The 27,406-nt window shown below is 43.6% G+C and overlaps 1 protein-coding gene across 1 annotated transcript in view; it reads left to right on the top strand.

The window, feature by feature from the left end:
• Positions 1-27,127, top strand: part of prtga (protogenin homolog a (Gallus gallus)) — a 49,851-nt gene extending 22,724 nt beyond the window's left edge. Inside the window, exons 4-20 of the mRNA XM_063005010.1 lie at positions 1,613-1,757; positions 2,409-2,542; positions 2,634-2,930; positions 3,043-3,202; positions 3,636-3,883; positions 7,428-7,592; positions 9,027-9,332; positions 10,287-10,478; positions 20,871-20,966; positions 21,952-22,138; positions 22,508-22,635; positions 22,737-22,907; positions 23,142-23,360; positions 23,432-23,534; positions 23,646-23,784; positions 26,144-26,242; positions 26,831-27,127. Coding sequence (XP_062861080.1) covers positions 1,613-1,757; positions 2,409-2,542; positions 2,634-2,930; positions 3,043-3,202; positions 3,636-3,883; positions 7,428-7,592; positions 9,027-9,332; positions 10,287-10,478; positions 20,871-20,966; positions 21,952-22,138; positions 22,508-22,635; positions 22,737-22,907; positions 23,142-23,360; positions 23,432-23,534; positions 23,646-23,784; positions 26,144-26,242; positions 26,831-27,127 — 3,086 coding nt within the window. The remainder of the gene's footprint in view (positions 1-1,612; positions 1,758-2,408; positions 2,543-2,633; positions 2,931-3,042; positions 3,203-3,635; positions 3,884-7,427; positions 7,593-9,026; positions 9,333-10,286; positions 10,479-20,870; positions 20,967-21,951; positions 22,139-22,507; positions 22,636-22,736; positions 22,908-23,141; positions 23,361-23,431; positions 23,535-23,645; positions 23,785-26,143; positions 26,243-26,830) is intronic.
• Positions 27,128-27,406: the final 279 nt, after the last annotated feature.

Here is a 27,406-nt window from a genome sequence, read left to right as displayed (position 1 = left end):
AATCATTGACCTGGGGCTGCAGAGAGCCCGAGGATGAAGAAGCGATGATGGTCAGTGGGAGGGTAACAACAAGGCCACTCATCTAAGTGACCAGCGGGGGTTTTATGACTCTCAGTCAGATAAGGACTGAAGGGAAAATCAGCCCTCGGCTACACACCAGCATTCCGAATATTCCACACCTGAACGTTTACTTCAAATGTTTAAAAATGGGACGTCTTACTTGTTTATTAGCTTCTGTTTGTAAAATAAGCGTCGCTCCAAGTTCTGTAGTGTCTTTAACCTAATCATGCCAGGTCAGAGAAGCGCTTAAGCACTTTAAATCGCTAAATAAACAATTGCTTATTAACAGACGCGACCTACAGTAGAAACCCCAGCTAATCTAGCGTTTAGAATTTTAAGCATTGGCATTTCACTCTTCCAGCTCAGACACTGAGGTATGATGGGGAATCACGGACTAGCGTACTGGCGACTTCCTTGGTACTTCTTTGTCCAAACAGGTCTGCCGTAAACTGGAAGCTGCCTGAATGTTGGTGACCTTTAGGGTGTGTCCACTGTCAAGCGAGCTTTGCATTGCCATGAGTTCGCCACACAAGAAAGAAAGCCCCTGGTTCTGCTTTTATTTGTCCATAGGAGAAGCAACCGACTTCAATTTGGACTTATAAAGTGACAGAGGCTTTTTTGCCTGGTCAGTCTGTGACATTATGAAGCTTGCTTGACAGTGGACAGTTCCACCCACGTTGCTGCAGATTCGGATTCATGTCAGACCAGTTTTTGATGAGCTCGAGATCGCTTGAGACTCCTAATTTAGTCAGTTCCGATTCCCGATTGTGAATCTGTTTCTCTTGCACAACCTCTGATATGGTCGAGGAGAGCCGGATCACCACACGCCTCCTTCGACACATCTGCAACCGCTTCTTATCACCTGCCAGGGTTGAGATCCCACAAGTAGCCATGCTAGGCAACCGGGATTAGTCCCGGAGATTGCATATCATAGCATCAGAGGAAAGAGCTTCCGTCCGACCTTCCCTTCCTCAAACACAGCCAACTGCGTTTCTATAGTCACCTGGCTGGTTCGGTGGTGACATTATAAAGCTTGCTTGACAGTGGACAGTTTCACCCACGTTGCTGCAGATTCAGATTCATGTCAGACCAGTTTTTGGTGATTCTTGAACTATCGGATCACTTCTGAAGGTGGGACTCTCGGAGCAGAGTTCACATAACGGCTGCGTTTGCGACCTCTTCTGGCTGATCGATGGCATCTTCACAGAGACAGGGGATAATGGGGATCACTGCATGACTCTCCGTGCGCGATACGGGTCTCAATGTAGGTGAAAAGAAGCATTTGGCTCACACATGTCAAAGAGTAAAAGAGCAAAATTGGTTCTGTTGATATTTTGTGGGTCTGTCTGAAAACCCAGTGAGCTGCCTACTGTCTACCTGATCAGCTGCCTCAGTAGAGAGGATTCCAATAAGACATCGAATTTATTATTTAGACGCTCTACTTAGACAGAGGTTACAGCAATTAGGTTGTAGTGTTACTCCACATTAAATAAATATATGTAAGTGATAATTATCATAAATAAACGCATATTTTTCTGTTTTCTCTCTGCAGGCATTTCCACTTTCACCCAGCAGCCTTCCTCCATCGTGGTGATGGAGGGTTCGGTCGCGCGCTTCACATGCAAAATCAGCGGCGTGCCTCCACCAATCATCAGCTGGGAGTTTAACAGGAACACCTTACCACTGGCCACTGACAGGTACGTGATGTGGGTCGTGTCCCAAATGACCGAATGATGATTAGAGACATCTTGGGGTGTCCGAAACCAGTATGAACCGGACTGGACTGTTTCTTCCTGTAATTTTAAGGGAGTTTTTCCTTGCCACTGTCGCCCTCGGCTTGCTCAACAGGGGTTTTTGTGTCTGTTGGTCCTGGATTTTGTAAAGATGCTTTGAGACAATGTCTACTGTAAAAGCACTATATAAATAAAGTTGACTTGACTTGACTGGTCAGGCTCTGCAGATGCCATTGGTGCCCAAAAGTCTGAGGCCCACAGTTCTGATTCCCGATTGTGAATCTGCTTTGCTTGCACAACCTCTGATATGATCGAGGAGAGCCGACATGTGACCAAACTGCAGCCACTTCTTTTTACCTACCAGGTTTGGGATCCCACAAGTAGGCATGCTAGGCTTTATGACCCCGCCAACCACTTGTGCAGGCGCTCGGCTTAGTCCAGGAGATGGCACATCATAGCATCAGGCGATTGATACCCCGTCTGACCTTCCCTCCCTCAGACACGGCCAATTGTGTCTGTGTAGGCGCCAGACTAGTTCAATTTATTATTTATTAATAACATTTATTATTTATAAATTATAATGTTTATATTCTTGGATTTTTTTGCCTTGGTTAGAATCACAGTGCTGCCCAGCGGAGTGCTCCAGATTCAGGGAGCATACCAGAGGGATGCTGGGAATTATCGCTGTGTGGCGGCCAACATTGCCAGTCGTCGCAGGAGTGTGGAAGCCACACTGACTGTCACACCAGGTGAGATACGGTCACCACATCTACCTTCTACATTTATGTATTTATTTATTCATTCATATTCTAACTCCGCCTCTCCTCCTCTCTTCTCTAGCCCCTTCTCCCAGAATTCCCCAGCGGCCGCACATCATCGCCAGGCCGCAGAACCTCACGGTGGTGGCGCACGGCATCGCCCTCCTGGAGTGCGTGGCGGTGGGAAACCCTCGGCCGCTGATCTCGTGGAGTCGCGTCGACCACAGACCCATCGACGTGTACAACACCAGAGTGCTGGGTAACGGCAACCTGCTCATCTCCGATGTCAAGAGGCACCACGCGGGCATGTACGTGTGCCGGGCGACGACACCGGGCACCAGGAACTTCACCCTTGCTGCCGCTAACATCACCGTGCTAGGTAAACACGTGTACAGAGACTCTTGGCTTGTCCTGTGGTTCAGTGGAGTCCCTGAGTCTTCGCTATGTTACCCTTTCCAGATATATTTCACGTTATTCGCTTGTCATTTCAGAACCTCCGTCATTGGTGGAGTGGCCGGAGAGCTTGACCAGGCCGCGGGCCGGCACCGGGCGCTTCGTGTGCCAGGCTGAGGGCGTCCCTACCCCCCGTATCTCCTGGCTGAAAAACGGAGAACCTGTGCAGTCCAACGGCCGCATCAAGATGTACAACAGGTGAGAACTGCAAGTATCGCTCATGTGGACAAAAGTATCGGGATGCCCCTTTCTAATAACAGATGCTAACAGGTGTAATAAATCACTTATATGAAGGATTATATGCGTCCAACTTTGCAGCAACAGTTTAGGGAAGGTCTTTCCTGTTTTGGCATAAAGAGAGCTCTATAAAGAATGAACTGGAACATCAACTGAGGCTTTCTTGACCAACATCAGTGCCCAGCTATACATTAATTGACTAAATGGGCACAAATTTCCATACACGGATGTACTTCCAAGTCTTGGAGAAGCCCTTTCAGAAGGTCACATTTATTTTTGAAACAGGACGTCCAACCAGCTCCCGGTCAGGTGTCCAAATACTTTTGGCCATGTAGTGCACTTTTACCAGACACGTCCTGGTCACTGATCACTGTTGTAACCGTTTATTTTGTAGTAAACTGGTAATAAACCAGATTATCCCCGAGGACGACGGCATATACCAGTGTCAGGCGGAGAACGACCAGGGCTCGGTCCTGTCCACGGCGCGTCTCATCGTGGTGATGTCCGAGGATCGGCCCAGCGCGCCCAGAAGCATCCTGGCCGACACTGTGTCCAGCTCGGCCATCCTGCTGGCCTGGGAGAGTCCGGCGTACAACGCCGATAAAGTCATCGCCTACTCCATCCACTACATGAAGGCTGAAGGTAAAAACCTGGTGATCTCTCTACATAGACTCATTTTACATCATCCTACACTCCTGAGAAAAAGGCAACTTGGCAGTGGTGGGGCATGAACCGGCAACCTTCTGATTACTAGTCCAGCACGTTAACCACTGAGCCATCGTTTATATCATTTAGCAGAGGTTTTTTTTCAAAGTGACTTAAATTAATGACTGAATGTAGTTTGAGCAATTGGGGGTTAAGGGCCTTGCTCAGGGGCCCAACAGTGGCAACCTGGTGATGGTGGGTCTTGAACCGGCAACCTCATGATTACTAGTCCAGTACGTTAACCACTGAGCTATCAGTAATGTCATTTAGCAGACGTTTTTATCCAAAGTGACTTTACAATTATGACTGAATATAGTTTGAGCAAGTGAGAGTTAGGGGCCTCACTCAGGGGCCCAACAGTGGCAACTTAACAGTGGTAGGGTATTAACCGGCAACCTTCTGATTACTAGTCCAGTACCGTAATTGCTAAGCTATAATTCTCATCATGATAGCTTTCGTCATGAGGCGAAAAACAAAAACTGTTCAAAACAAGTTGAACAGTTGAGGGTTAAGGGCCTCACTCAGGGGCCCAACAGTGGCAACTTGGCAGTGGTGGGGCATGAACCAGCACCCTTCTGATTACTGGTCTAGTATCTTAACCGCTGAGCTACCGTTTATATCATTTAGCTGATGTTTTTATCCAAAGCAACTTACAATAATGACTGAATGCAATTTAAGCAATTGGGAATTAAGGGCCTCGCTCAGGGGCCCAACAGTGGCAACTTGGCAGTGGTGGGGCATGAACCAGCACCCTTCTGATAATTAGTCCAGTATCTTAAACGCTGAGCTATTGTTTACATCATTTAGCAGGCGTTTTTATCCAAAGCGACTTACAATTATGACTGAATGCAATTTAAGCAATTGAGGGTTAAGGGCCTCGCTCAGGGGCCCAACAGTGGTGTTTCTTTCTTTCTCCTCTTTACCTCGAGTCTCTAAAACCTGAATAATCTCCCAAATCTTCCCTCCCCGAGACCCCCCACATTCCTGACTTTCAGAGCTAAAACGCCGAGTCATGGGAACCGGCCACTTTACAGTAACGACCCGCTGTGCACAATCGTCGCCCCGTTCCAACCCGCCGGGCGCGGTCATTGTCCCAACAGAAGCGGCGGAGGAATATTTCGTCGTCTCTATTGAAGCTCGAGCTGCTTTAACAGGAAGAAAAGTCAGAAAAAAGAAACACCTGCCTGCACTTCAGCACCGAGAGAAACGAGCGACAGAATGACGTGTTTTTGCTCTCTGCTGCTCTTTTACATGTAAAGAAGTCTGGAGCGATTCGGACCTCATTAGTGAGATAATAAAGAAAGACGCTGGGATTGTAGTAAATGGAAAAAGTCGGAGGGAAGGAGGACGTAGACTTTTAAAGCCGTGTTGAACTCACACACACACACACACACATTCTCACACTTTGGATAATTTTAGCAGCCCCAGTTAACCTGACCGCATGTTTTTGGACTGACATGGGGAGAACATGCAAACTCCACACAGATGGAATGGTGAGCCGCCCTAGGGGACTTAAAGTAAACCAGTAACAAAATAAGGTCTCTTAATGCAGTTTAAACAGATAGATAGACAGACAGACAGACAGACAGACAGACAGACAGACAGACAGATATAGATAGATAGATAGATAGATAGATAGATAGATAGATAGATAGATAGATAGATAGATAGATAGACAGACAGACAGACAGACAGACAGATAAATAGGCAGACAGACAGACAGAGAGACAGATACATAGATATACAGACAGTCAGACAGATAGATAGATAGATAGACAGACAGACAGACAGACAGACAGACAGACAGATAGATAGATAGATAGACAGACAGACAGACAGACAGACAGATAGACATTAAGATAGACAGATAGATAGATCACTTTATTATTATGAATGTTATTATTATAAAGGCAGTTGTAACTCAGTGGTTAAGGTTTATGTGACATTTTTAATACTTTATAAATAATGTAGGTGTTAAATATAATTATACTGTGTTAGGTTCGGTTTTGTTGGAGGAGAATGTGGACGTTTGTGCTGGTGTGTGTTTTTCCTAACAGCCGGTCGGAGTCAGCAGGCGAGGTTATTCACCCGGAGAACAAGGCCCTAATTGTTGCTTAACTCTTTGCTTTTCTTTCTCTCTGGTTCTTGAGGATTTTGTTTACTGGCGCCCTTTCTCAGGCGTCCGTTGTATGAATCGCTTAATCCGGACCAATGGAGGCTCTGCCGCAGTCGCCCTCCGTGTGAGAAAACCGGCCAGCGGGGGTCGGCGTGACTGATTTGATGGAGTTGACACGTCTGTTGTGCGCTGGGCCCCGTTTAGAATGAGGCCGCAGGTTTGCGAGTGGAGGGAGGGAATAGGTTTAATGTGGATGAATAAAGGGGCTTCGTGGGGGGGTTATTAAGCAGTTATGTACTAATTAGGGAGTGAACAAGGGGGGGCGTCGCGGTACAGAGCAAACAGAGACTTTACATGTAACTCTGAACAGAATCCAATACACTCACTCACTCACTGTCTTAACCGCTTATCCAATCAGGGTCGCTGGAGCGCAATGGGCGCAAGGCACACAGTAACACCCTGGACGGGGTGCCAGTCCATCGCAGGGCAGACACACACACACACATTCACCTATAGGGCAATTCAGTGTCTCCAACTAACTTGGCTGAACGTTTTTGGACTGTGGGAGGAAACCGGAGCTCCCGGAGGAAACCCACACAGACACGGGGAGAACATGCAAACTCCGCACAGAAAGGACCCGGACCGCACCGTCTGGGGATCGAACCCAGGACCTTCTTGCTGTTAGGCGACAGTGCTACCCACTTAGCCACCGTGCCGCCAGAATCCAATTCACTCCCTTGTGCTCCCTTATCTCTAAATTTAGTCATATCCAATTCCCAATTGTGAATTTACATTTCTGGCACTTAGCAGACACTTTTATCCAAAGCCACTGTGACAGTATACTGTCTAAGCAATTAAGCGTTAAGGGCCCTGCTCAAGGTGGGGCTTGAACCAGTGACCTTTCGATTACCAGTCCAGTATCTTAAGTGCTAGACTACAGCTGCCCTACCGTTTGCACAACCCCTGATCTGATCAGCCGAGCAATCTGTGGCCACTTCTTATCACCTGCCAGTATTTGGTGCTCACACAAAGCCATGCTAGAACCCCCCGAAGTACCCCCCCTCCTCCCCAACTCGCACAGGCGCCCTAATTAGTCCCAAAGATTGCACATCACAGCGTCAGAGGTAACAGACCCTGTCCGACCTGTCCTCCCTCAACACCATCAGTTGTATTTGCGTGAATGCTGAGATTCAAACCCGTGATAGACTGTTGCTCTGTCCAGGGTTTTCCCACCTTGCGTCTAGTGTTTCCCACTGTAACCGGTCCCACTGCGACCCTGACCGGGATAAAGCGGTCGATTAAATTGACGTAGGCCCAATCGTAGACGTTTAAACATGTATTGATTGTATTTTTTTTGCTCTTCAGGTCTCAATAACGAGGAGTATCAGGTCGTCATCGGTAACGACACCACCCGCTACATCATCGATGACCTGGAGCCAGCACAAAACTACACCTTCTACATCGTGGCGTACATGCCCATGGGTGCCAGCCGCATGTCCGACCATGTCGTACAACACACACTAGAGGATGGTGAGTTTTATACGTAACACACACACAGGAATGAATGGATGAATGGATAAATAAGTAAATAAATGGAGGAATAAATAGATGGATCAATTGATGGATGAATAAATGGATGAATAAATGGATGAATGAATGTATGAATGGATAAATGAATGGATGAATGAATGTATGAATGAATGTATGAATGGATAAATGGATGGATGAATGTATGAATGGATAAATGAATGGATGAATGAATGTATGAATGAATGTATGAATGGATAAATGGATGGATGAATGTATGAATGGATAAATGAATGTATGAATGAATGTATGAATGGATAAATGGATGGATGAATGTATGAATGGATAAATTGATGGATGAATGTATGAATGGATAAATGAATGGATGAATGAATGTATGAATGGATCAATGGATGGATGAATGTATGAATGGATAAATGGATGGATGAATGTATGAATGGATAAATGGATGGATGAATGAATGTATGAATGGATAAATGGATGGAGGAATGAATGGATTTATAAATAGATGGATCAATGGATGGATGAATAAATGAATGAACAAATGGATGAATGAATGTCATAATGGATGAATAAATGAATGTGTGAATGGATAAATGGATGAATAAAGAGATGGATTAATGGATGAATTAATGAAAGAATGAATGAATTAATTAATGAATGGATGGATGAATTAATGTATTAATGGAGGGATAAATGAATGTATGAATGAATAAATGGATGGATGGATAAATGTATGGATGGATAAATGTATGGATGGATAAATGAATGGATTTTTAAATAGATGGAATAATGGATTAATGAATTAGTGTATGAATGGATAGATGGATGAATGAATGAATGTATGGATGGAGGAATGGATAAAGAATGGATAAATAAAGAGATGGATCAACGGATGGATGAATGAATGGATAAATGGATGAATATAATGGATGTATGGATGGAGGAATGGATGGATGAATAAATAGATGGATCAATGGGTGGATGAATGGCTGGATAAATGGATAAATGAATGGATGAATAAATAGATGGATCAATGGATGAATAAATGAATGTATGGATGGATAAATGGATGAATAAATGAATGTATGGATGGATAAATGGATGAATGAATGTATGGATTAATAAATGAATGAACGAATGGATGAATGAATTGATTGATGAATGGATGAATTAATGGATAAATGAATGGATGAGTAAATAGATGGATCAATGGGTGAATGAATAAATGGATGCATGGATGAATGAATGAATAAATGGAGGGATGAATAAATCTATGGAGGGATAAATGAATGAATGACTTAAGTCCATATTAATAATGATCACAGTTTGGTAATAGGACGTCTGAATGAGCTCACAGTCAGGTGTCCACATACTTTTGGCCTCATCACTGTTTCCCTCTCTCTTGTGTCTCAGTTCCTCTTCGTGCCCCCGAATTGTCCCTCACCAGCCGCAGCCCCACAGACATCCTGGTATCGTGGCAGCCGCTGGTCCTGAAGCTGAGCCGCGGTCGAGTCTCGGCGTATCGCCTGTGGTACCGGGCCGGTTCTGACGGAGCTGGGACCGAGTTGGAGTTGCCCGGCGATGAAAGCCAGCATCTGCTGGAGGGTCTGGTGCCCGATACCGTCTACCTGCTGCGGATCGCTGCCTCTACGGGGGCGGGCTGGGGGGAGCCAGGCGCCTGGACCTCCCACCGGACCCCCAAAACCTCCAGCAGAGAAGGTGAGCGGGTCTACAGTCTTTTTCGGGGTAGGACGAATTAGAATGATGACTGGGAGCCAGGGTTCCTCATGCGAATGCTGTTTTTATAGACACACATGCAAGCTGTATGGACAGCCGCTCTAGAGGAGCTTCAAAGAGGAGGGGTGACCCCTTCGATTACACCAAGAAGGGCATGGGTTTGATTCCCTGGCTAGTCCTTTCTTTGTGGAGTTTGCATGTTCTCCCCGTGTCCATGTGGGTTTCGTCCGGGTTCTCCGGTTTCCTCCCAAGTACAAAGGCATGCAGTCAGGTTAATTGGAGCTACTAAATTGCTTAAAGTGTGTGTGTGTGTGTGTGTGTGTTTTGGGATGGACTGGCAACCTGTCAGGTGTGTTTTCTGCTTTTCGCCCAATAAATCAGACGCACCGCAACCCTGACCAGGATAACATCTGTAATTGTATTCTTGCATCTTGTTGCTGGCCGTCCTCTTTCTTTTTTACCTTCAACTGTACCAATCATAATTAGTTAAAGATTAAATTGCAACATGAGGCACGCTGGCGTAGTGGGTAGCACTGTCGCTTTACAGCAAGAAGGTCCTGGGTTCGATTCCCAGGTGGAGCGGTCTGGGTCCTTTGGAATGCACTGGAATATATATATATACACAAATCAGCTCCTTTGACTGGATGGGCACAAATTCCCACAGACATACTCCAACGTAGAGGGGCTGTTGTTCTAGATGAAAAGATCACAACAAGCGTTCAGCAAGCTCTTGGTCCGGTGTCCAGTTACTTCTGTCCTTATAGTGTATGAAATGTCAGCCTCATGTTTGCCGATCCCACTGAGACCCTGACCAGGAACGTGAAATATCTGACTCTACATTTATCTTCTAGTTGTGTGATTATCTCTCTCTCTCTCTCTCTCTCTCTCTCTCTCTCTCTCTCTCTCTCTCTCTCTCTCTCTCTCTCACCCTGGCAGTGCCCCTGGCACCGGAGCTGCAGTTGGAGCCGCTGAACTGTACCACTCTGGCTGTGCGCTGGCGTCTGACCGCGGGCGCGTCTGTAAACGGCCTTCAGGGATTCAGGTTGTTCTACCATGAGGAGAGTCAGGCTGAGAGTTCACCCGTCCAGCTCTCACCCCACAGCACCCAGCACATCATCGGAGGACTCGGTGAGTACAGACCGGGGGTGGAGGGTGGGGCGGGTCAGAAAGTGTAGGTTCGGGTTTAGATAAACTGTTCGGGTTTAGAATTACAGTCTGGTTTGGTTTGGTTTAGAACTCTTGTTCAGGTCTGTAGGGCTGTTTGAAATAAACTGATTAGTGGTTGGAGCGATTTAACATATGATGGATGGATGATTCATGAATAGATGGATGAATTAATTTATGGATGGATAAATTGACTGATAAATGAATGTATGATTTGATGGATGAATTAATCTATGGATGGGTGTATGAATGAATGGATGAATGAATACATGGATGAATGGATGGATAAATAAATGAATGAATGTATGAATTCATCTATGGATGGATGGATAAATGAATAGATGGATAAATGAATGTTTAAATAAATGGGTGAATGGAAAGATGAATGAATGGATAAATGGGTGAATTAATTAATGCATAAATGGATGGATGAATGAATGAATAGATGGATGAATGGATGGATGGTTGACTGAATGGATGGATAAATGGATAAATAAATGAATGAATGGATTAATGTCAAATGAAGATATAAATGGATGAATGGGTGAATTATGGATAAATGAATGGATGAATGGAAGAATAAATGAATGAATGGATGAATGTAAAATGAAGGTATAAATGGATGAATGGGTGAATTCATGGATAAATGAATGGATGAATGGAAGGATGAATGAATAAATAGATGGATGAATGAATGGTTGACTGAATGGATGTATAGATGGATAAATGAATGAATGAATAAATAGATGCATCAATGAATGTATGAATTGGGTGTATGAATGGATGGATGGATAGAAGAATGAATAAATGGATAAATGTAAAATGAATGTATAAATGGATGAATGGGTGAATTAATTCATGGATAAATGGATGGAAGAATAAATGGATAGATGAATGGATGAATAGATGAATGAATGAATGAATAGATGGATGAATGGATGGAAAAATAAATAGATGGATAAATGGATGTATGAATGGATAGATAAATGAATAGATGGACTAATGAATGGATGTGTAAATGGAAGAATGAATGAATGAAAAGATGAATGTATAAATGTATGGAGAAATGGAAGGATGAATAAATAAATGTAAAATAAATGGATGAATGAATGAATGAATGAATGAAGTTGATGTTCCAGTTTATTACAGAGCTGTTGAGTGGGGCTGAGGTCAGGGCTCTGTGCAGGACACTGAAGCTTCTGGAGTTTATGGGACACAGTCATGGTAGAACAGGAAAGGACCTTCCCTAAACTGTTGCTGTGGAGTCAGAAGCATATAATTGTCTTTATAATTATAATCATAAATGACTGAATGGGTTTCCCAAGGCCCAAGCATGTGCCTGTACAGGGGGTCAGTTAGGATGGGGTAGGGTTTTTGTACCGCCCCTGGTGGCATCTCTGAAGCAACCCCACACGTCTGTGCTAGTCTGTGAAGGACTGACCGCTGACCTGGTGCCATTTACTGACCCTGCAGGCAGAATCTACCTGCTGTGAGCAACAATGCCAGCGTGGGGGATTGTGGGTATCGGTTCTATTGACAGTAGAGCTGTAGGGACTATTCAGAGCCACCATGAGTCCCCCCTACAGAACCCCCCTAGTGTCCGAGCCTCCTCCCAGTTCTCTGACCTCTTCCACTGACCTCCAACCTTTAGCCTTTTGCTGCGGCCTGAGAATGGCACGCGGGGCACGGGGTGTTTGTGGTCGGCCTTTATCTCGCCCGTTTGCTGACCAAACCGCAGTGATTTGCAGTAGCGGTGGCCATCTGTGGGCAGGGAGAGGTCACTCAGCCGGTCAGCATCTGACACTAAGGTCAGAACTGATGTTTTGCTGATCTGGGATCAGTGCTGGTTTGTGGATTGCAGTTTTCCAGAGTGGTACGAGTGTTAATGAGACTGATCCTGGATCAGCTGTTAAGGTCAGTGGACAAAAGTATCAGGACGCCCCTTTCAACTACTGAATTCATGTTTTTCAGCTCGGCAATTGCTTACAGGTGTAATAAAAGGAAATTATATGCTTCAAACTTCGCAGCAACAGTTTAGGGAAGGTCCTTTTCCTGTTCCAGCATGACTGTGCTGCACAGCCCCAGTGAAAAGCTTTGGAACGAACTGGAACATCAACTGAGGGTTTCTTGACCAACCGTCGAATGTGTGTGCACAGATTCCCACAGACATACTCCAAAGAGTAGTGGGTAGCACTGTCGTCTCACAGCAAGAAGGTCCTGGGTTCGACCCCCAGGTGGAGCGGTCCGGGTCCTTTCTGTGCGGAGTTTGCATGTTCTCCCCGTGTCTGCGTGGGTTTCCTCCGGGAGCTCCGGTTTCCTCCCACAGTCCAAAGACCTGCAGTAAGGTTAATTGGAGACACTGAATTGCCCTATAGGTGAGTGTATGTGTGTGTGTGTGCGATGGACTGGCGCCCCGTCCAGGGTGTTACTGTGTGCCTTGCGCCCATTGAAAAAGCTGGGATAGTCCCCCTCCCCCCCCCTTGCAACCCTGATTGGATAAGGATTGGATAAGCGGTCACGAAAGTGAGTGAGCGAGTGACTCCCAACAAGATCATGGTCAGTCGTCCAAATACTTTTGACTGTGTAATGAATCTGGAAAAGTTCTGAGGGTTTTGTGTTTATGGGCTTGAAGTTAGAAAAGATCTGGGTTCCAATCTCACCTTCGGTCACTATCAGTAAGCAGTTTGGCATGTTCTCCAATTCGGGTTTTTTCTTCTAGTAAATTTGGGTTGGTTCTCCAGTTAGCACCAAAGTTCTATGAAGGTTCCATGAGTTATTTTGGTCAAAAAGGGCTGGGAGTGTGAGGAAATGGACGAATAGGTGCTGCCCTGTAGTGGACGGCTTGTGTCCAGCTTGTGTCCAGAGTCGCGCACCAAACCCACTTCTAGGTCTCGTCTTAGCTGCATTCAATAACGAACCGTCTTGCTATATAGCAGATCAGTCTGAAAATCCGGTTGCGTCTTATGTAACACATTTCTGAATCCAAAAGAGACGACCTGGTGAGATGGACGGTCGAGGTGGACGGGCGTGTTTGTGGGAATGACAGAGTGACAGAAAACAAAAGTAAGAGAAGATGAGAAGACGGGGGAGGACGAGCGGTGGGAAAGATTTACGACACACTTTACGACCACTGTGAGATCAGGCTGGCGGGGGAGCTCCACTTCAAAGCCGGAGTCCGTACAAACCCCTCTGACCGCCGTCCAGAGAGCTTTAACGGCCCGTCCGTACACACGTTCTGTACACACACAGCACTTAAACACATAGAACAGGGTGACAGATTAAAGGAAAACACATTCCTCAGTAAGATCTTCCTTGATGTTGGAGTTTTGCTGATAGTGGTGATGATGTTTAATCCAGAGTCTCCTTGTGAAGACCAGGGCGTTATCGTATCACGTCATATCCTCATCAAACCAGCCAGAAGTTGGTGAATGGTTGGTGAGGTCAGCGCCACACACTCAGACGTGCAAATGTTTCCATACCTTGCTGGTTTTCCACCAGTGTAGATTGGCATCGTGGATGCCGGCAGGTTAAAGGTGGCATATCTGCTGTCAGTGCGTGTGGAGAAGCTGATTTACAGCTTCCAAAAGTACCACATACATTATTAATGTGGGGTTGGTCCCCCATTAGGACTCTTTAGAAAAGGCAAGCTGGAAAGGCAAGATTTTGAAGTGTGTTACTGACTTCAGACAGTAATGGCTGGATTGGCTTGCAACCGAAGTTCCAATTCATATTAAAGGTAATGCATAGGAGGGGTGGCTCGATGGGTAGCACTGTCGCCTCACAGCAAGAAGGTCCTGGGTTCGATCCCCAGGCGGGGCGGTCCGGGTCCTTTCTGTGCGGAGTTTGCATGTTCTTCCCGTGTCTGCGTGGGTTTTCTTCCGGGAGCTCCGGTTTCCTCCCACAGTCCAAAAAACATGCCGTCAGGTTGATTGGAGACACTGAATTACCCTAAAGGTTAATGTGTGTGTTTCTGCCCTGCGATGGACTGGCGCCCCATCCAGGGTGTTACTGTGTGCCTTGCGCCCGTTGAAACGCTGGGATAGGCTCCAGCAAGTGGTAGCCTAGTGGGTAGAGCTTTTGAATCCTAGCTTTGCCATGCAGCCACTGTGTGGCCCTTGAGCAAGGCCCTTAACCCTCTCTGCTCCAGGGGCGCCATACGATGGCTGACCCTGTGCTCTGACCCCAGCTTCCAAACAAGCTGGGATACACGAAGAAAGAATTTTGTTGTACTGTACGTCTGTATATGTACATATGACAAATAAAGCCGTTCTATTTAACAGTAGGCTGAAATGCATTTAAAAGCACTGAATCAAATGTTAAGCCTATTTCTAAATCATTCATTATAAAGAATTGGCTTGTTTATTGATGTTTGGCGTTGTTTTGCATGTGTGTTAAACTCCTCCAGCGTTGTTTCTGTGGGGCCTCTGTTGTTTTGCAAGGACTTTCCCCCGATGTAATCTCAGTGATCACGCCCGGCTCCGCGAGTCTCAGAGTAAATAAGATAAAGACCGACCACATTCATCAGAAACTCGAACCACTTCAGTCAGGGCAGGTAAACGTGTGTTTACGGCGGTGTGTTTAAGGGGTGTCGGTACCCCTCGGGTATAGACAACGGAAGGAAGCCCGGAGAAGCCAGAGGAAGCTCCGTGGAGCCAGGCAAAGGTCATAGTTCGAGCTCAGATAAAACTCCTGTAGAATGTGGGGTCAGGGGTCAGCAACACAAGCTGGGTCTCTTTCGGCCTCCTGCAGCCCCTGTTGGGGTGGTGGTGGGGGATCTGGGAAGGTTGGGCTGAGATAGAGACGTCACTCTTTAAAATACCGTGTTAGTTCATGAAACAGATCACGATGACTGGTGGCAGTTAGCTCTGGTTTCCTGTCAGGCATGCCAGCAGGGATTTTTGTGGCTTTTTCTTCGGATCTTTACACTTTTGCACTTTTATCCCAGAAGTTACTGAGAATTGACCAGAACGGGGGGTTTGGTAAAATCTCAGTAGAAAAGTTGGCTGAACATGGCAACATGCCTCTTCCTGCACCCTAGCACACTAGCCTGAGGTCACTACACCTACCACACACTGTGACGGGTGTGTGTGTGTGTGTGTGTGTGTGTGTGTGTGTGTGTGTTTGTGTGGGGGTTATGGTAGGCATCTGGGCCGTGACCTTTGCCATGGAATGGTCGAGCCAATTCTGTGATGAGAGAGACTAAGGACACACACACAGACACACACACACACACACACACACACACAGAGCAGAGTCATGTTGCTGTATTGATGTAGAGTCATGCTTTCGTCACTGAGAGGTTCCTTTGCTGTAGTTCAGCTACACAGTTTGATTCAACACACCTATCGCATGATCCAAGCTCAGGTTAAAGAGCAGCCCGACATAAACAGTGTTTAAGAATTCGTAGTCGGGAAACTCTTAGTCAAGCTAATAATAATAACAATTAAAATAATAATAATAATAATAATAATAATAATAAATAAATAAATAATAATAACTAAATAAATAATAATAATAATACAATTAAAAATAAAAGAAATAAAACAAAATTAATGTACATACCTTATTTGTAATACTAATAATAAATAATAATAATAATAATAATATTAATAATAATAAAGGATATAAAACAAAATTAATGTACATACCGTATTTATAATATTAATAATAATAATAAAAAGGGATGAAACAGAAACAAATTTACATACCTTATTTATAAGAATAAAAATAATAAAATCAAGATAATAAAACAAATAAAACAAAACTAATGTACATACCTTATTTATAATAATAATAATAATAATAATAAATAATAATAATAAATAATAATAAAGGGAATAAAACAATAAAGGGATGAAACAGAAACGAATGTAAATACCTTATTTATAATAATAATAAGAAGAAGAAGAAGAAGAAGAAAATAATAATAATAATAAAATAATAATAATAATAATAATAATATTAATAATAATAATAAAGGATATAAAACAAAATTAATGTACATACCGTATTTATAATATTAATAATAATAATAAAAAGGGATGAAACAGAAACAAATTTACATACCTTATTTATAAGAATAAAAATAATAAAATCAAGATAATAAAACAAATAAAACAAAACTAATGTACATACCTTATTTATAATAATAATAATAATAATAATAATAATAAATAATAATAATAAATAATAATAAAGGGAATAAAACAATAAAGGGTTGAAACAGAAACGAATGTACAGTAAATACCTTATTTATAATAATAATAATAAGAAGAAGAAGAAGAAGAAGAAGAAAATAATAATAATAGTAAAATAATAATAATAATAATAAAATAATAATAATAATAAAGGAAATAAAACAAAATTAATGTACATACCTTATTTATAATAATAATAATAATAATAAAATAAAAATAATAAAAGATATCAAACAAAATTTATGTAATACCTCATTTATAATAATATAAATAATAAAACAAATGAAACAAAATTAATGCACATACCTTATTTATAATAATAATAATAATAATAATAATAATAATAAATAATAATAAAAGAAATACAACAAAATTAATGTACATACCCTATTTATAATAATAATAATAAAAAATAAAACATAACCAAAGGTATGTATTTTATTTATAATAATAAAAATAATAATGGTAATAATAATAAAATAAATAAAACATAAACTAATGTATGTACTTTATTTATAATAATAATAATATTAGTGCAATAGTAACAACAACAAAAACAATAGTAACTATCAGAGTAAAACGACTGTATGTAATAATAATAATAATAATACATTTTATTTATATAGCGCTTTTCAAGATACTCAAAGACGCTTTACATAAGACAAATAATCAAAACAAATACGTACATACACCATACAAATCATAGTACAAAATCAAAATAGTACATCAACATCAAGAATAATTAAGATAAAAACAAAGAGAGCAGCATAAGACAGTTCATTAAAAATTAGCTAAATTATGAGAGAGAACAACAAATATAGAACAATTTCTTAAAATTAGACAGAAACAGGACAGATTTACATGCAATCAGGAAACTGAAAACTTTACAAGTTTTAGGATCTAGGACTTCACATTTCTGTCGTGATCTAAGTATAAAAACTATTAAAAAGAATAGCAAAAATAAAAGCATTTATTTTGTGTTGTTACAAGTTAAATGCCACTCTGAATAGATGAGTTTTGAGAAGTGACTTGAATTTGGACAGGTCAGGACAATCTCGTAGGTGTTTGGGGAGAGCATTCCATAAAGATGGAGCAGCTATGGAAAAGGCCCTGTCACCCCAGGTCCGGTGCTTGGTCCTAGAGGGTATGGACAGTAGGTTAGCCTCAGAAGAGCGAAGGCTACGGGAGGGAATGTGCTGATGGAGCAGGTCGGTGAGGTAGGATGGGGCCTGATTATGGAGAGCTTTGTGAGTGAATAGAAGAATTTTGAATTGAATGCGTTGAGCAACGGGAAGCCAATGAAGTTTTTGTAGAACAGGTGTAATATGATCACGGGAGCGAGTATGAGTAAGGAGGCGAGCAGCTGAATTCTGGATATACTGAAGTTTTTTTAGGATTTTGTTAGATGTACCATAAAGGATGCTATTGCAATAATCAATTCTGGATGTAATAAAAGCATGAATCAAGGTTTCGGCGGCAGAAAAGGAGAGTGATGGACGTAGACGTGCTATGTTTTTTAGATGAAAGAAAGCAGTTTTGGTGATGTGATTTACATGGCGGTCAAAAGAGAGGTTGCTATCAAAAATTACACCAAGATTTCGGATGTTAGAAGACGGAGACAAAGTGTCATTATCAATGGTAATTTGAAAATTTTTTGTGGTTTTTGCCAGGGTTGTAGGACCTACGATGATCATATCTGATTTTTCACAGTTTAATTTGAGGAAATTAGCTTTCATCCACAATTTCATTTCAGTGATGCAATTTGTCAGAGTGGAGTGAAGTTCAGTATTAATGGATTTGGAGGAGATGTAAAGCTGAATATCATCAGCATAGCAGTGGAAATGTAAACCATGCCGACGTATGATGTCACCAAGGGGGAGCATATAAAGAATAAACAAAAGGGGACCTAACACTGAGCCTTGGGGAACGCCTTGGGACAGTGGAGCAATGGCAGAACTACAATTGTTGATATTAACAAACTGTTGTCTGTTTATGAGATATGACCTTAACCACAAAAGGGCAGTACCAGTGATGTTGACAGAGGATTCAAGGCGGGACAGAAGAATGGAGTGATTAATGGTGTCAAAAGCTGCAGTAAGATCAAGGAGGACGAGAATATTAATTTGTCCAGAGTCTGAGGAAAGAAGAAGGTCATTTGTGACTTTGAGGAGGGCTGACTCAGTGCTGTGCTGGGGGCGGAAACCAGACTGAAATGATTCAAATAGATTATTGGAATTTAGGTGATCTTTGAGCTGTGAGGCAACAACACGTTCCAGTATTTTCGACAGAAATGGAAGATTGGAAATGGGCCGAAAGTTACTCATAATGTTAGAGTCAAGTCCAGGTTTTTTAAGTATGGGAGTAACAGCAGCCAATTTGAGTGATTGAGGGACTGAGCCAGAACTAAGAGAGGAATTGATTATCTCTGTGATAAGTGATGAGATAACTGGAAAACAACCCTTAACAAGTTTTGATGGAGCAGGATCCAAAACACAAGTGGAGCTTCGCATCCCTGTTAAGATCTCAGATAGGTCCAAAAGAGACACAGGTGAGAACTGAGACAGAGGCTGGGTAATAAATTGAGATGAGATAGGCGGAGAAACAGAGATGACAGGGGAAACTGTCAGAAAATTGTGGATATTCTCAACTTTTGTTTGAAAAAATGAGAGGTAAGAGTTACACTTGTCAACTGTAAAGGAATTGGTAGTATTGTCAACTGGTTTGAGAAGTTTATTTATTGTGGAAAAGAGAGTCTTAGGATTTGTTGATCCAGCATGTATGAGTTCGGAATAGTAAGTGGATCGGGCTGCCGTAAGAGCGTCTTTGTAATGTTGAAGATAATCAGAATAAATCTGATAATGTACTGTTAGACCGGTTTTCTTATAAAGTCTTTCAAGCTGGCGTTTACGGGATTTCATTTGGTGAAGCTCAATTGTGTACCATGGTGCGGAATGACTAAATGAAACAAATTTGGTTCTCAAAGGAGCCAGCTCATCAAGACATGAGGCGAGTATGTCATTATAGTAATCGACAAGGTCAGATGAATTACTAGACAGTACAGGACAGACAGACATCTTTTTAACAAGAGAATCTGAGAAAGCAGAGGGAGAGATATATTGAAGATTCCTGAAGGATATTTTACGTTTAGCTCTAGTGATGGGCCTAGTGACCTCAATGTCCATGATGATTGTCAAATGATCAGAGACAGTAAGGTCATGGCTGGACGGCTGATGAACTAGGACACCAGTAGAGCAGACAAGGTCAAGAGTATGACCTTTTTTATGAGTTGGAAAATGTATATGTTGTGTGAAATTAAAACACTGTAACAATTCCAAAAATTCCCTGGCAAATTTACAGTTGTTGTCATCAATATGGATGTTAAAATCACCCATAAGCAGTACAGAGGATGAGAGGGCACTAATGCACCTATGTAGGTAGTAATAACATAATAAAACGTGTGTGTATATTTTCTGTCTCTCTCTCTCTCTCTCTCTCTCTCTCTCTCTCTCTCTCTCTCTCTCTCTCTCTCTCTCTCTCTGTCTGTCTCTCTGTTCCCATGATCTTTTGGCCAGTGGTTTAACCTTTTTGACCAGGCTATAAAGGGACAAAAGGGAAGTGACCAGTGACCATGTGGGTCATCAGTGTGTGTTTGAGAGTGTGTGTGTGTGTGTGTACGTTAGTGTGTGTTAGCAGAGCGGAGGATGGGAGGAGGATGGACAGGTTTATTGTGGTATAGACAGATGGATTCTCGCTCATCTTTTGTGTCCAGAGAGGGGGGCACGTATAGGGCCAGAGCCTGACCAGGGAGGGACACTGACCTTAGCACAAGCACACATCTGTTAGCGATGTGTGTATGAGTGTATGTACATTATATCTGCAAAAATATGTGGACATCCGTCCTGAGGAGCTGGATGTGTATGCTATTTTGACTAAATAGGCATGAATCCCCACAGACACACTCCAAAATCTTGCAGAAAGCCATCCCAGAAAAAAGTGGAGGCTTTTATAGCTCCATTCAGGTGTCCATATACCTTTGTAAATGCATGTGATAGTTATTCGTAAACACACCCACTTCCACGTGTCGACCCACCACACACACCCCTCACACTCTCATGATGCTAAAGCTAACGATGTGTTCTCTGTGCTTTCTCCATTCCAGACCCCAGGAAGAAGTACCATGTGAAACTTCTGGCCTTTACCTTCGTAGGGGAGGGATACCAGGCCGATAGCACCATTAGCACCCCAGGGTGTGTCTGTAAGTACCGCCATGCTGTCCCCACACTCTCACTGACATGAGGGGGGGTCTAAGCTTAGAACTACAGTATCAGTATCGTTACACCACATTTAATACAAAACAAAGTATTACAAAATACGACTGTGTACATTTATTGTTGGACAAAATAGCAGCTGTATGGCTGGTTAAAAAAGCCTCAGTTGATGTTCCGATTCATTTCGAAGCTGTTCCGAGAGGTCAGGACTCTGTACAGGACACTGGAGTTTCCTTAAACCGAGCTTTTCTTCATGTCTTTATATATGAACTGGAAGCATATAATTTCCTCTACATATTTCACCTGCACGAGGAGGGTTCATATGGAGATCCGTATCGTGCACAGAGAGTCACCGATCTCTCTTATCCCTCGTCTTGTGCAGCGGCATCGGCCAGCAAGTAGAAGTCGTAACTGCAGCAGTTATGAGAAATCCCCTCCAGCAATCCGTCCTTCCCCTGGACAAATCAAATACTGTCTGTACAGGTGCACGGCCGGCCGATAGCAGAGCTGACATTCGAACTTGACAGCTTGTGAAACATAACTGGAATGTCTATCGGTCGTCAGATTATTCTTGGGATGGAGCTCAACACAGCTGCTCCAAAATGTTCCTCAATTTGGGCAGTTGTAGCCTAGCGGTTAAGGTACTGGACTAGTAAGTAGAAGCTTGCTGGTTCAAACCCCACCACTGCCAGGTGGCCACTGTTGGGCCCTTGAGCAAGGCCCTTAACCCTGATTGCTTAGACTGTAAATTGTAAGTCGCTTTGGATAAAAGCATCTGCTAAATGAGGAAAATGTAAATTACTGTAGTCTGGGCGGCCGGACGACTATACGGACAATTACTGGCCCCCAAAAGAACACTGCAGCCTGTAAACTCCCTGCACAGTCGAGCTCAGCCGTCCTGTATGTTCATGTCATTATTGGTGTGTGTATCATTATTTCCTGACCGGTGTGTGTTTCTATTTTGTGTTACAGCGGTGCGTGATCGCTTGGTGCCTCCTCCTCCTCCCCCTCATCACGTGTCTGCCCGGGCGAACAGCTCCTCCTCCGTCTACCTGCACTGGGCTCGACCGGCTTTCACTGGCGCTCAGACCATCAACTACACGGTGCGCTGCAACCCGGTGGGTCTCCAGAACGCCTCGCTCGTCCTCTACTTCCACACGTGAGTACCGCCGAGGGCTCTGTTCAGGACACTGGAGCTTTTCTTCATGTCTTTATGGAGTTTAATAGCTAAAACAGGAATGGGGCCTTCCCTAAACTGTTGATGCAAAGTTGAAAGCGTATAATTTTCTTGCATATAATTGGTTGAATTTAATAATTAAAAGCAGCGTCCCAATACTTTTGTCCATATAGTGTACTTCACCATGCTAATACTGACCACTCTCTCCAGTCTTGTATTACCTCAATGACTCCAAGAATTTTACCAATGTTTTATCCTGTTCAGGGTCATGGTGGGTCCAGCTTTCAGTGAACAGTTTTATTTTCATTATCTTCATCTCTTCGTCTGTGTGCTGTTGTTTGTTGGCTGTAGTGGAGATCAGAACCTGCTGGTGAAGGATCTGGAGTCCAACACTCGTTACGAGTTTGCTGTACGACTGCACGTGGATCAGCTCTCCAGCCCCTGGAGTCCTGTGGTGTACCAGAGCACGCCCCCCGATGGTGAGAGAGCAGATTACACCAACAGTTCTGAGGTTCACACACCTGGGCATCACACAGGGCATCCCAGACTTACCCGTTCACTCATGTGTTGCCCCTTTCAGCTCCGGTTTTGCCTCCTGCTGCAGTCAGGGTCACTCTGATCGAAAGAGACACGGCGCTGGTTTCGTGGAAACCGCCCGACGAGCCCAACGTCGCCGTGACCCGCTACACCATCCTGTACGCATCACGCAGAGCGTGGCTGGCCGGTGAATGGCAGATCCAGCAGAAAGAAGGTGGGTGATTCAGTTTACTCAAGTCTAACCTCTAATGTAGTGAGACCCTGTGGTCACATATGGGGACGTTACATTTGGATTCAGCTAACTTAGACATGTTGTCCCCTTTAGTGGACACTTTTGTCTGCCATCTAGTGGTAGCACAAGTACTAGACACTAAATAAAGTGACTTTTGTCGTGTTTGCTAGCAGTGTGTGAATATTGATCGATTAAAATGTTTATTTATTCTTTTAGGAAGCACCAACATGGCTCTGCTGGAGAATCTGGAAGCAGGTAACGTGTATCTGGTGAAGGTGTCGGCGTCTAATCAGATGGGAGATGGACCGTTCTCAGCGGCCGTGGAACTGACCGTTAGTACAGACGGGCGGAACTCCGTGCCAACCTTCCGCTCTCATGGCTCCGCCCACGCCACAGGTAAGAACTTCTGCTTCTTCTCACCTGCTCCCTTTTCTTGTATTTATATTTTCATTGATTATTCTGTCTAGTTTAGTGTAATTCTGATGTGTGTATGTGTGTGTTTTCAGATCTGGACCAGCACTTGATGACCGGTATTGTCGTGGGCGTGTGCATCGCTCTCACCTGCATCATCATCTGTACCTGTATACTGGTGTGCAGAGAGAGAGCCAAGTAAGTTCTTCCTGTAATTCACCTAACGACTGTAATAGTAAATACGGCTTAAATTAAGCTTTCATTAAATCGTTTACGTTAATTGGCCATAATTTTGCTTGATTGCTACAGAAAATCCTGCACCAGCAAAGTGGTCAGACCAGGACAGAGCCCAGCCCCGCCCACTTCAGGTCAGCTGGGCAATGAAAACCGAGCTGAGAGTGTTGCGGTCGGGATGCCTGTGATGAGAGAGCACTTCGTTGATGCAAAGGTACATTTTATACATCGGTAGCGGTAAATGACGCTAGCCACCTCGCCGTGCTGGGCGTCTACATACCGACATGATCGGCTATGTCCAATTGAAGGAGGGGTGATGGCCTCTGGGTTTTTTCTTCCTCCCTGCCAAGGCTCAAGGGTGCCCAACTTGGCCAGACAGCTAAGTTTATTAAGGTTCCCTAACTTCCCTTATGTAGACGCCTGACCGTCTGATAGCACTCTGGAGATTGGAAGCCTGAACCCTGGATACAAGCGGCCGTGGGCTAAGTAATTTTGAACACCTGAGTAATATATTTACACCTACGGGCTCGAATAGATTTTTTCTATTTATTTATGCATGTCTCCCGATTTATGGTAGTCAATTTGTCTTTTGCTGCTGTGGATCCCGATTGTGGATCCCTTCTTATACCCCATGCCACGGTGGATTCGCACATGAGGCTCATCCACTTTCTGCACAGGCGCCTCGGTCTGCTAACCAGGGTCCTTGCACAGCGTTCGAAGACCCCGCCCACTTAGTCAGGCCATTTCCCCAACCCAGCAGACACGGTGGCCAATCAGTGTCTGCTGCAGGCACTGCCCAGCCAATCGGTGGCAGAGTGGAGATTCCAACAGGGGTGTTTAGAATCTCAGCGCTGGTGTGCTAGCGGAATATCCCGCTTCACCACCTGGGCAATTTTTTGTTTTTTTAATTTCGTTTTCATCAAACTAGTTATCCTGATCAGGGTTGCACTGGGTCTAAATTGTGCCGAAAGTTCAGATTTGGCGTCGGCTTGTAAGGTTTGTTTGTGTCTCCGCTGCTTGAAGCCGTACGGGATTCGGCACTTTAAGTAAAAGTTTACAGTAGTCGGTAGGGATGTAATGATGCACCTCAAGAAAGTTAAAAATTGGTGCACGATTTGAATCGGTTATTCATTTAAGATGAATCGATATTCACTTTTAACAGCAGAGGGCGCTGGCGCTATTTTTTATTTTTTTTACACAAAAAGTGAAACCAGTAGGGATGTCCCGATCACGTTTTTTTGTTCCCGATACCGATCTCGATTATTAATTTTGATCCCGATCCGATACCGAGTCTCAAACGATACTTGTATTTTCTAGATATTGTCTAGATAAGAACTAGATAATACTGCTCACACAGAGCACACTTCAAATACATTACAGTTATTCACATTAATCCAGTGTACATGTTTAACAACTAAATAGCTCTGCAGTGCTGAAGGGAAAAATGCTGCATCCAAGCTATTGGCTTAATGTTTTGTATTTTTACAAAATCTATCAAAATGAGTGAGATAATTACGTTTTACTTTAAACTTTACATTCGAAGAAAAAAAATCTGTTTAATGCAGTGATGCACTAAAAATGAACAGAAATCTGTGTAGCAGCTTAACTTGAATATAAGAAAATAAGTTACTTAAAAGCATTACAGTAAAACCTGAATACCAAAATAAAATGGAAAGGCTCTTTTGTTATGAAGGAAAGCCAGTTCTTAAAGTGCTTGTATTGTGACAATGGTTTGATGGACGTTTCTATGCGAAGTGAGTGTGTTTTGACCCTTTGGGGCTTCCATAGTGCATGGAATAGCGTGCTTGACTCTAGCTGTGTGCTATTCGGAACCGTAACAGAAGAAGTTAATAAAGTGTTCTGCTCCAGACAATATGTGAATATAGCGTGTATTTATTTCTTTATTAAACGAGTGCATCACTACGTTGTTTTGTAAACCGGAGTGATCCTCGACTCTCACACCATATAAACAGTAAAATTCTACAGTAATGAACGCAGCTCTGCTCCCACCGCCTCGTGAAACACTCACATTGCAGACGTTACACTTCACTGTTGGACTTGTTTCACTTTCCAATTCAAACTATTTCTACACAGCGGACATGCTGACGTAAAACAAAAGATCGGGATTAGGATCGGGTTTCGTAAAGCCGATTCCGATCAGTTAAAAAATGCCTTGATCGGCCCCGATCCCGATCTTTGAGATCGGATCGGGACATCCCTAGAAACCAGCAAAGTTATAATAATAATAAAAGGAAACTTTGTCATAATTTGTCTTCAATTTCATTTTGTTAAAAAAATCGGGAAAGAATCGTATCGTGAACCCAGTATCGTGAATCGTATCGCATCGTGTGTAGAGTGTATCATTACATCCCTAGTAGTCGGTAATGGAACAGGTACGATATGTACAGTACCAGTCAAAACGTCGAGGACTAACTGTATTTATTTTGTCTGTGTGATCAGCATCAAACATCAGTCAAGCTTTACGGTGCTTTTTGGAGCAGGAGCCTCTTTTTTGGTCTGTTAGTAAGAAAAGATGGTCGACTGATGACTTCTGTGTGTTTTTCTCTTCTCAGGGTGGAACAGATTTAATCATAAACAGTAACGGTCCCGTCAGACCCACAGCGGAGAGGAAGAAGGCGCAGAAGTGGAGTTTATTCCGGAGAGAAGAAAAGGTACGGTGCACAGATTCAGGTGTTATTTAAATCAAATATCACAGCGTCCACTTGTGAGCTCGGTCAGCGATGTTGGATGACGTTGGGGCTCAGTGCAGGCCACTGAAGTTCCTTCACACCAGATTTGTCAAACTATGTCTAACCAAGGTACAACACACCAGTTAGCAATAGGTGCCGTGTGCATGATCCTTCTTTCTGTATTTTTTGTCATTTCCAATTCCCAGTTGGGAATCCCTTGCTTGCACAACCCTGCTCCAATCAAGGAGAGCCAGCTCACCCCTCTGACACCATCACTTATTATCACCTGCCAGTTTTGGGTTTGATCCCCAGGTGGGGCGGTCCGTGTCCTTTCTGTGTGCAGTCTGCATGTTCTCCCCGTGTGTGTGGGTTTCCTCCAGAAGCTCCGGTTTCCTCCAACAGTCCAAAGACGTGCAAGTGATGTGAACTGGAGATGCCAAAATTGTCCATGACCGTGTTCGATATTAAACTGATGAATCTTGTGAATCTTGTCCTGTCATGAATGTAACCAAAGTGTGTAAAACATGACGTTAAAATCCTAATACATAAATGTTTATCGTTTCTCAGCAGGTGAAGCAGGTTCTCGCCTCGTCTTCGGGGTACCAGATGGGCACCACCCTCCTGCGATACTCCATCGACGCCCCCGGATCTCTGCAGCCGCCCTCGTCCCTGCACGACCTGCTGGGGTCACCGGGGTGCGACGTCGAGGGCTCGCACTCCAGCGAGGGCAGCCACGAGACGGGCGACTCCGGACGCTACTCACACGACGAGCAGGACCTCGCCAATCTCTCTCTGGGTCCGGAGGGAAGTCCCGACCGTGTTTCCATCGAGCTGGAGGACATGAGTTCGCCATCCTCCGCTCAGTAGTAAGCCGTCGTTTATAACTGACCACGGAATGCCAGATCTGGTCCGGATCTCTGGAACTACAAGGCTTATGGTCAGTTTGGCGACGTTCTGACCCACTGTGAATGTTTACTTAAGACTGTCCGACAATGTGAAGTGTAATATTGTGACGTGTGTGAGCGCATCACTGGAAACGATCGTCAATAATGTGAATCAGGCTAACAGTGAGGCTAATTCCCCTCAACCATCCGTCATTATTCATATTTATCTAAACAAATCGTTTAAGCAAACATTCCAACTCAG

Source organism: Trichomycterus rosablanca, chromosome 11 (assembly GCF_030014385.1).
Source record: "Trichomycterus rosablanca isolate fTriRos1 chromosome 11, fTriRos1.hap1, whole genome shotgun sequence".
Taxonomy (NCBI): Eukaryota; Metazoa; Chordata; class Actinopteri; order Siluriformes; family Trichomycteridae; genus Trichomycterus; species Trichomycterus rosablanca.
Note: the sequence above shows the minus strand (reverse complement) of the source record. Positions and strands in the feature narration are given on the sequence as shown.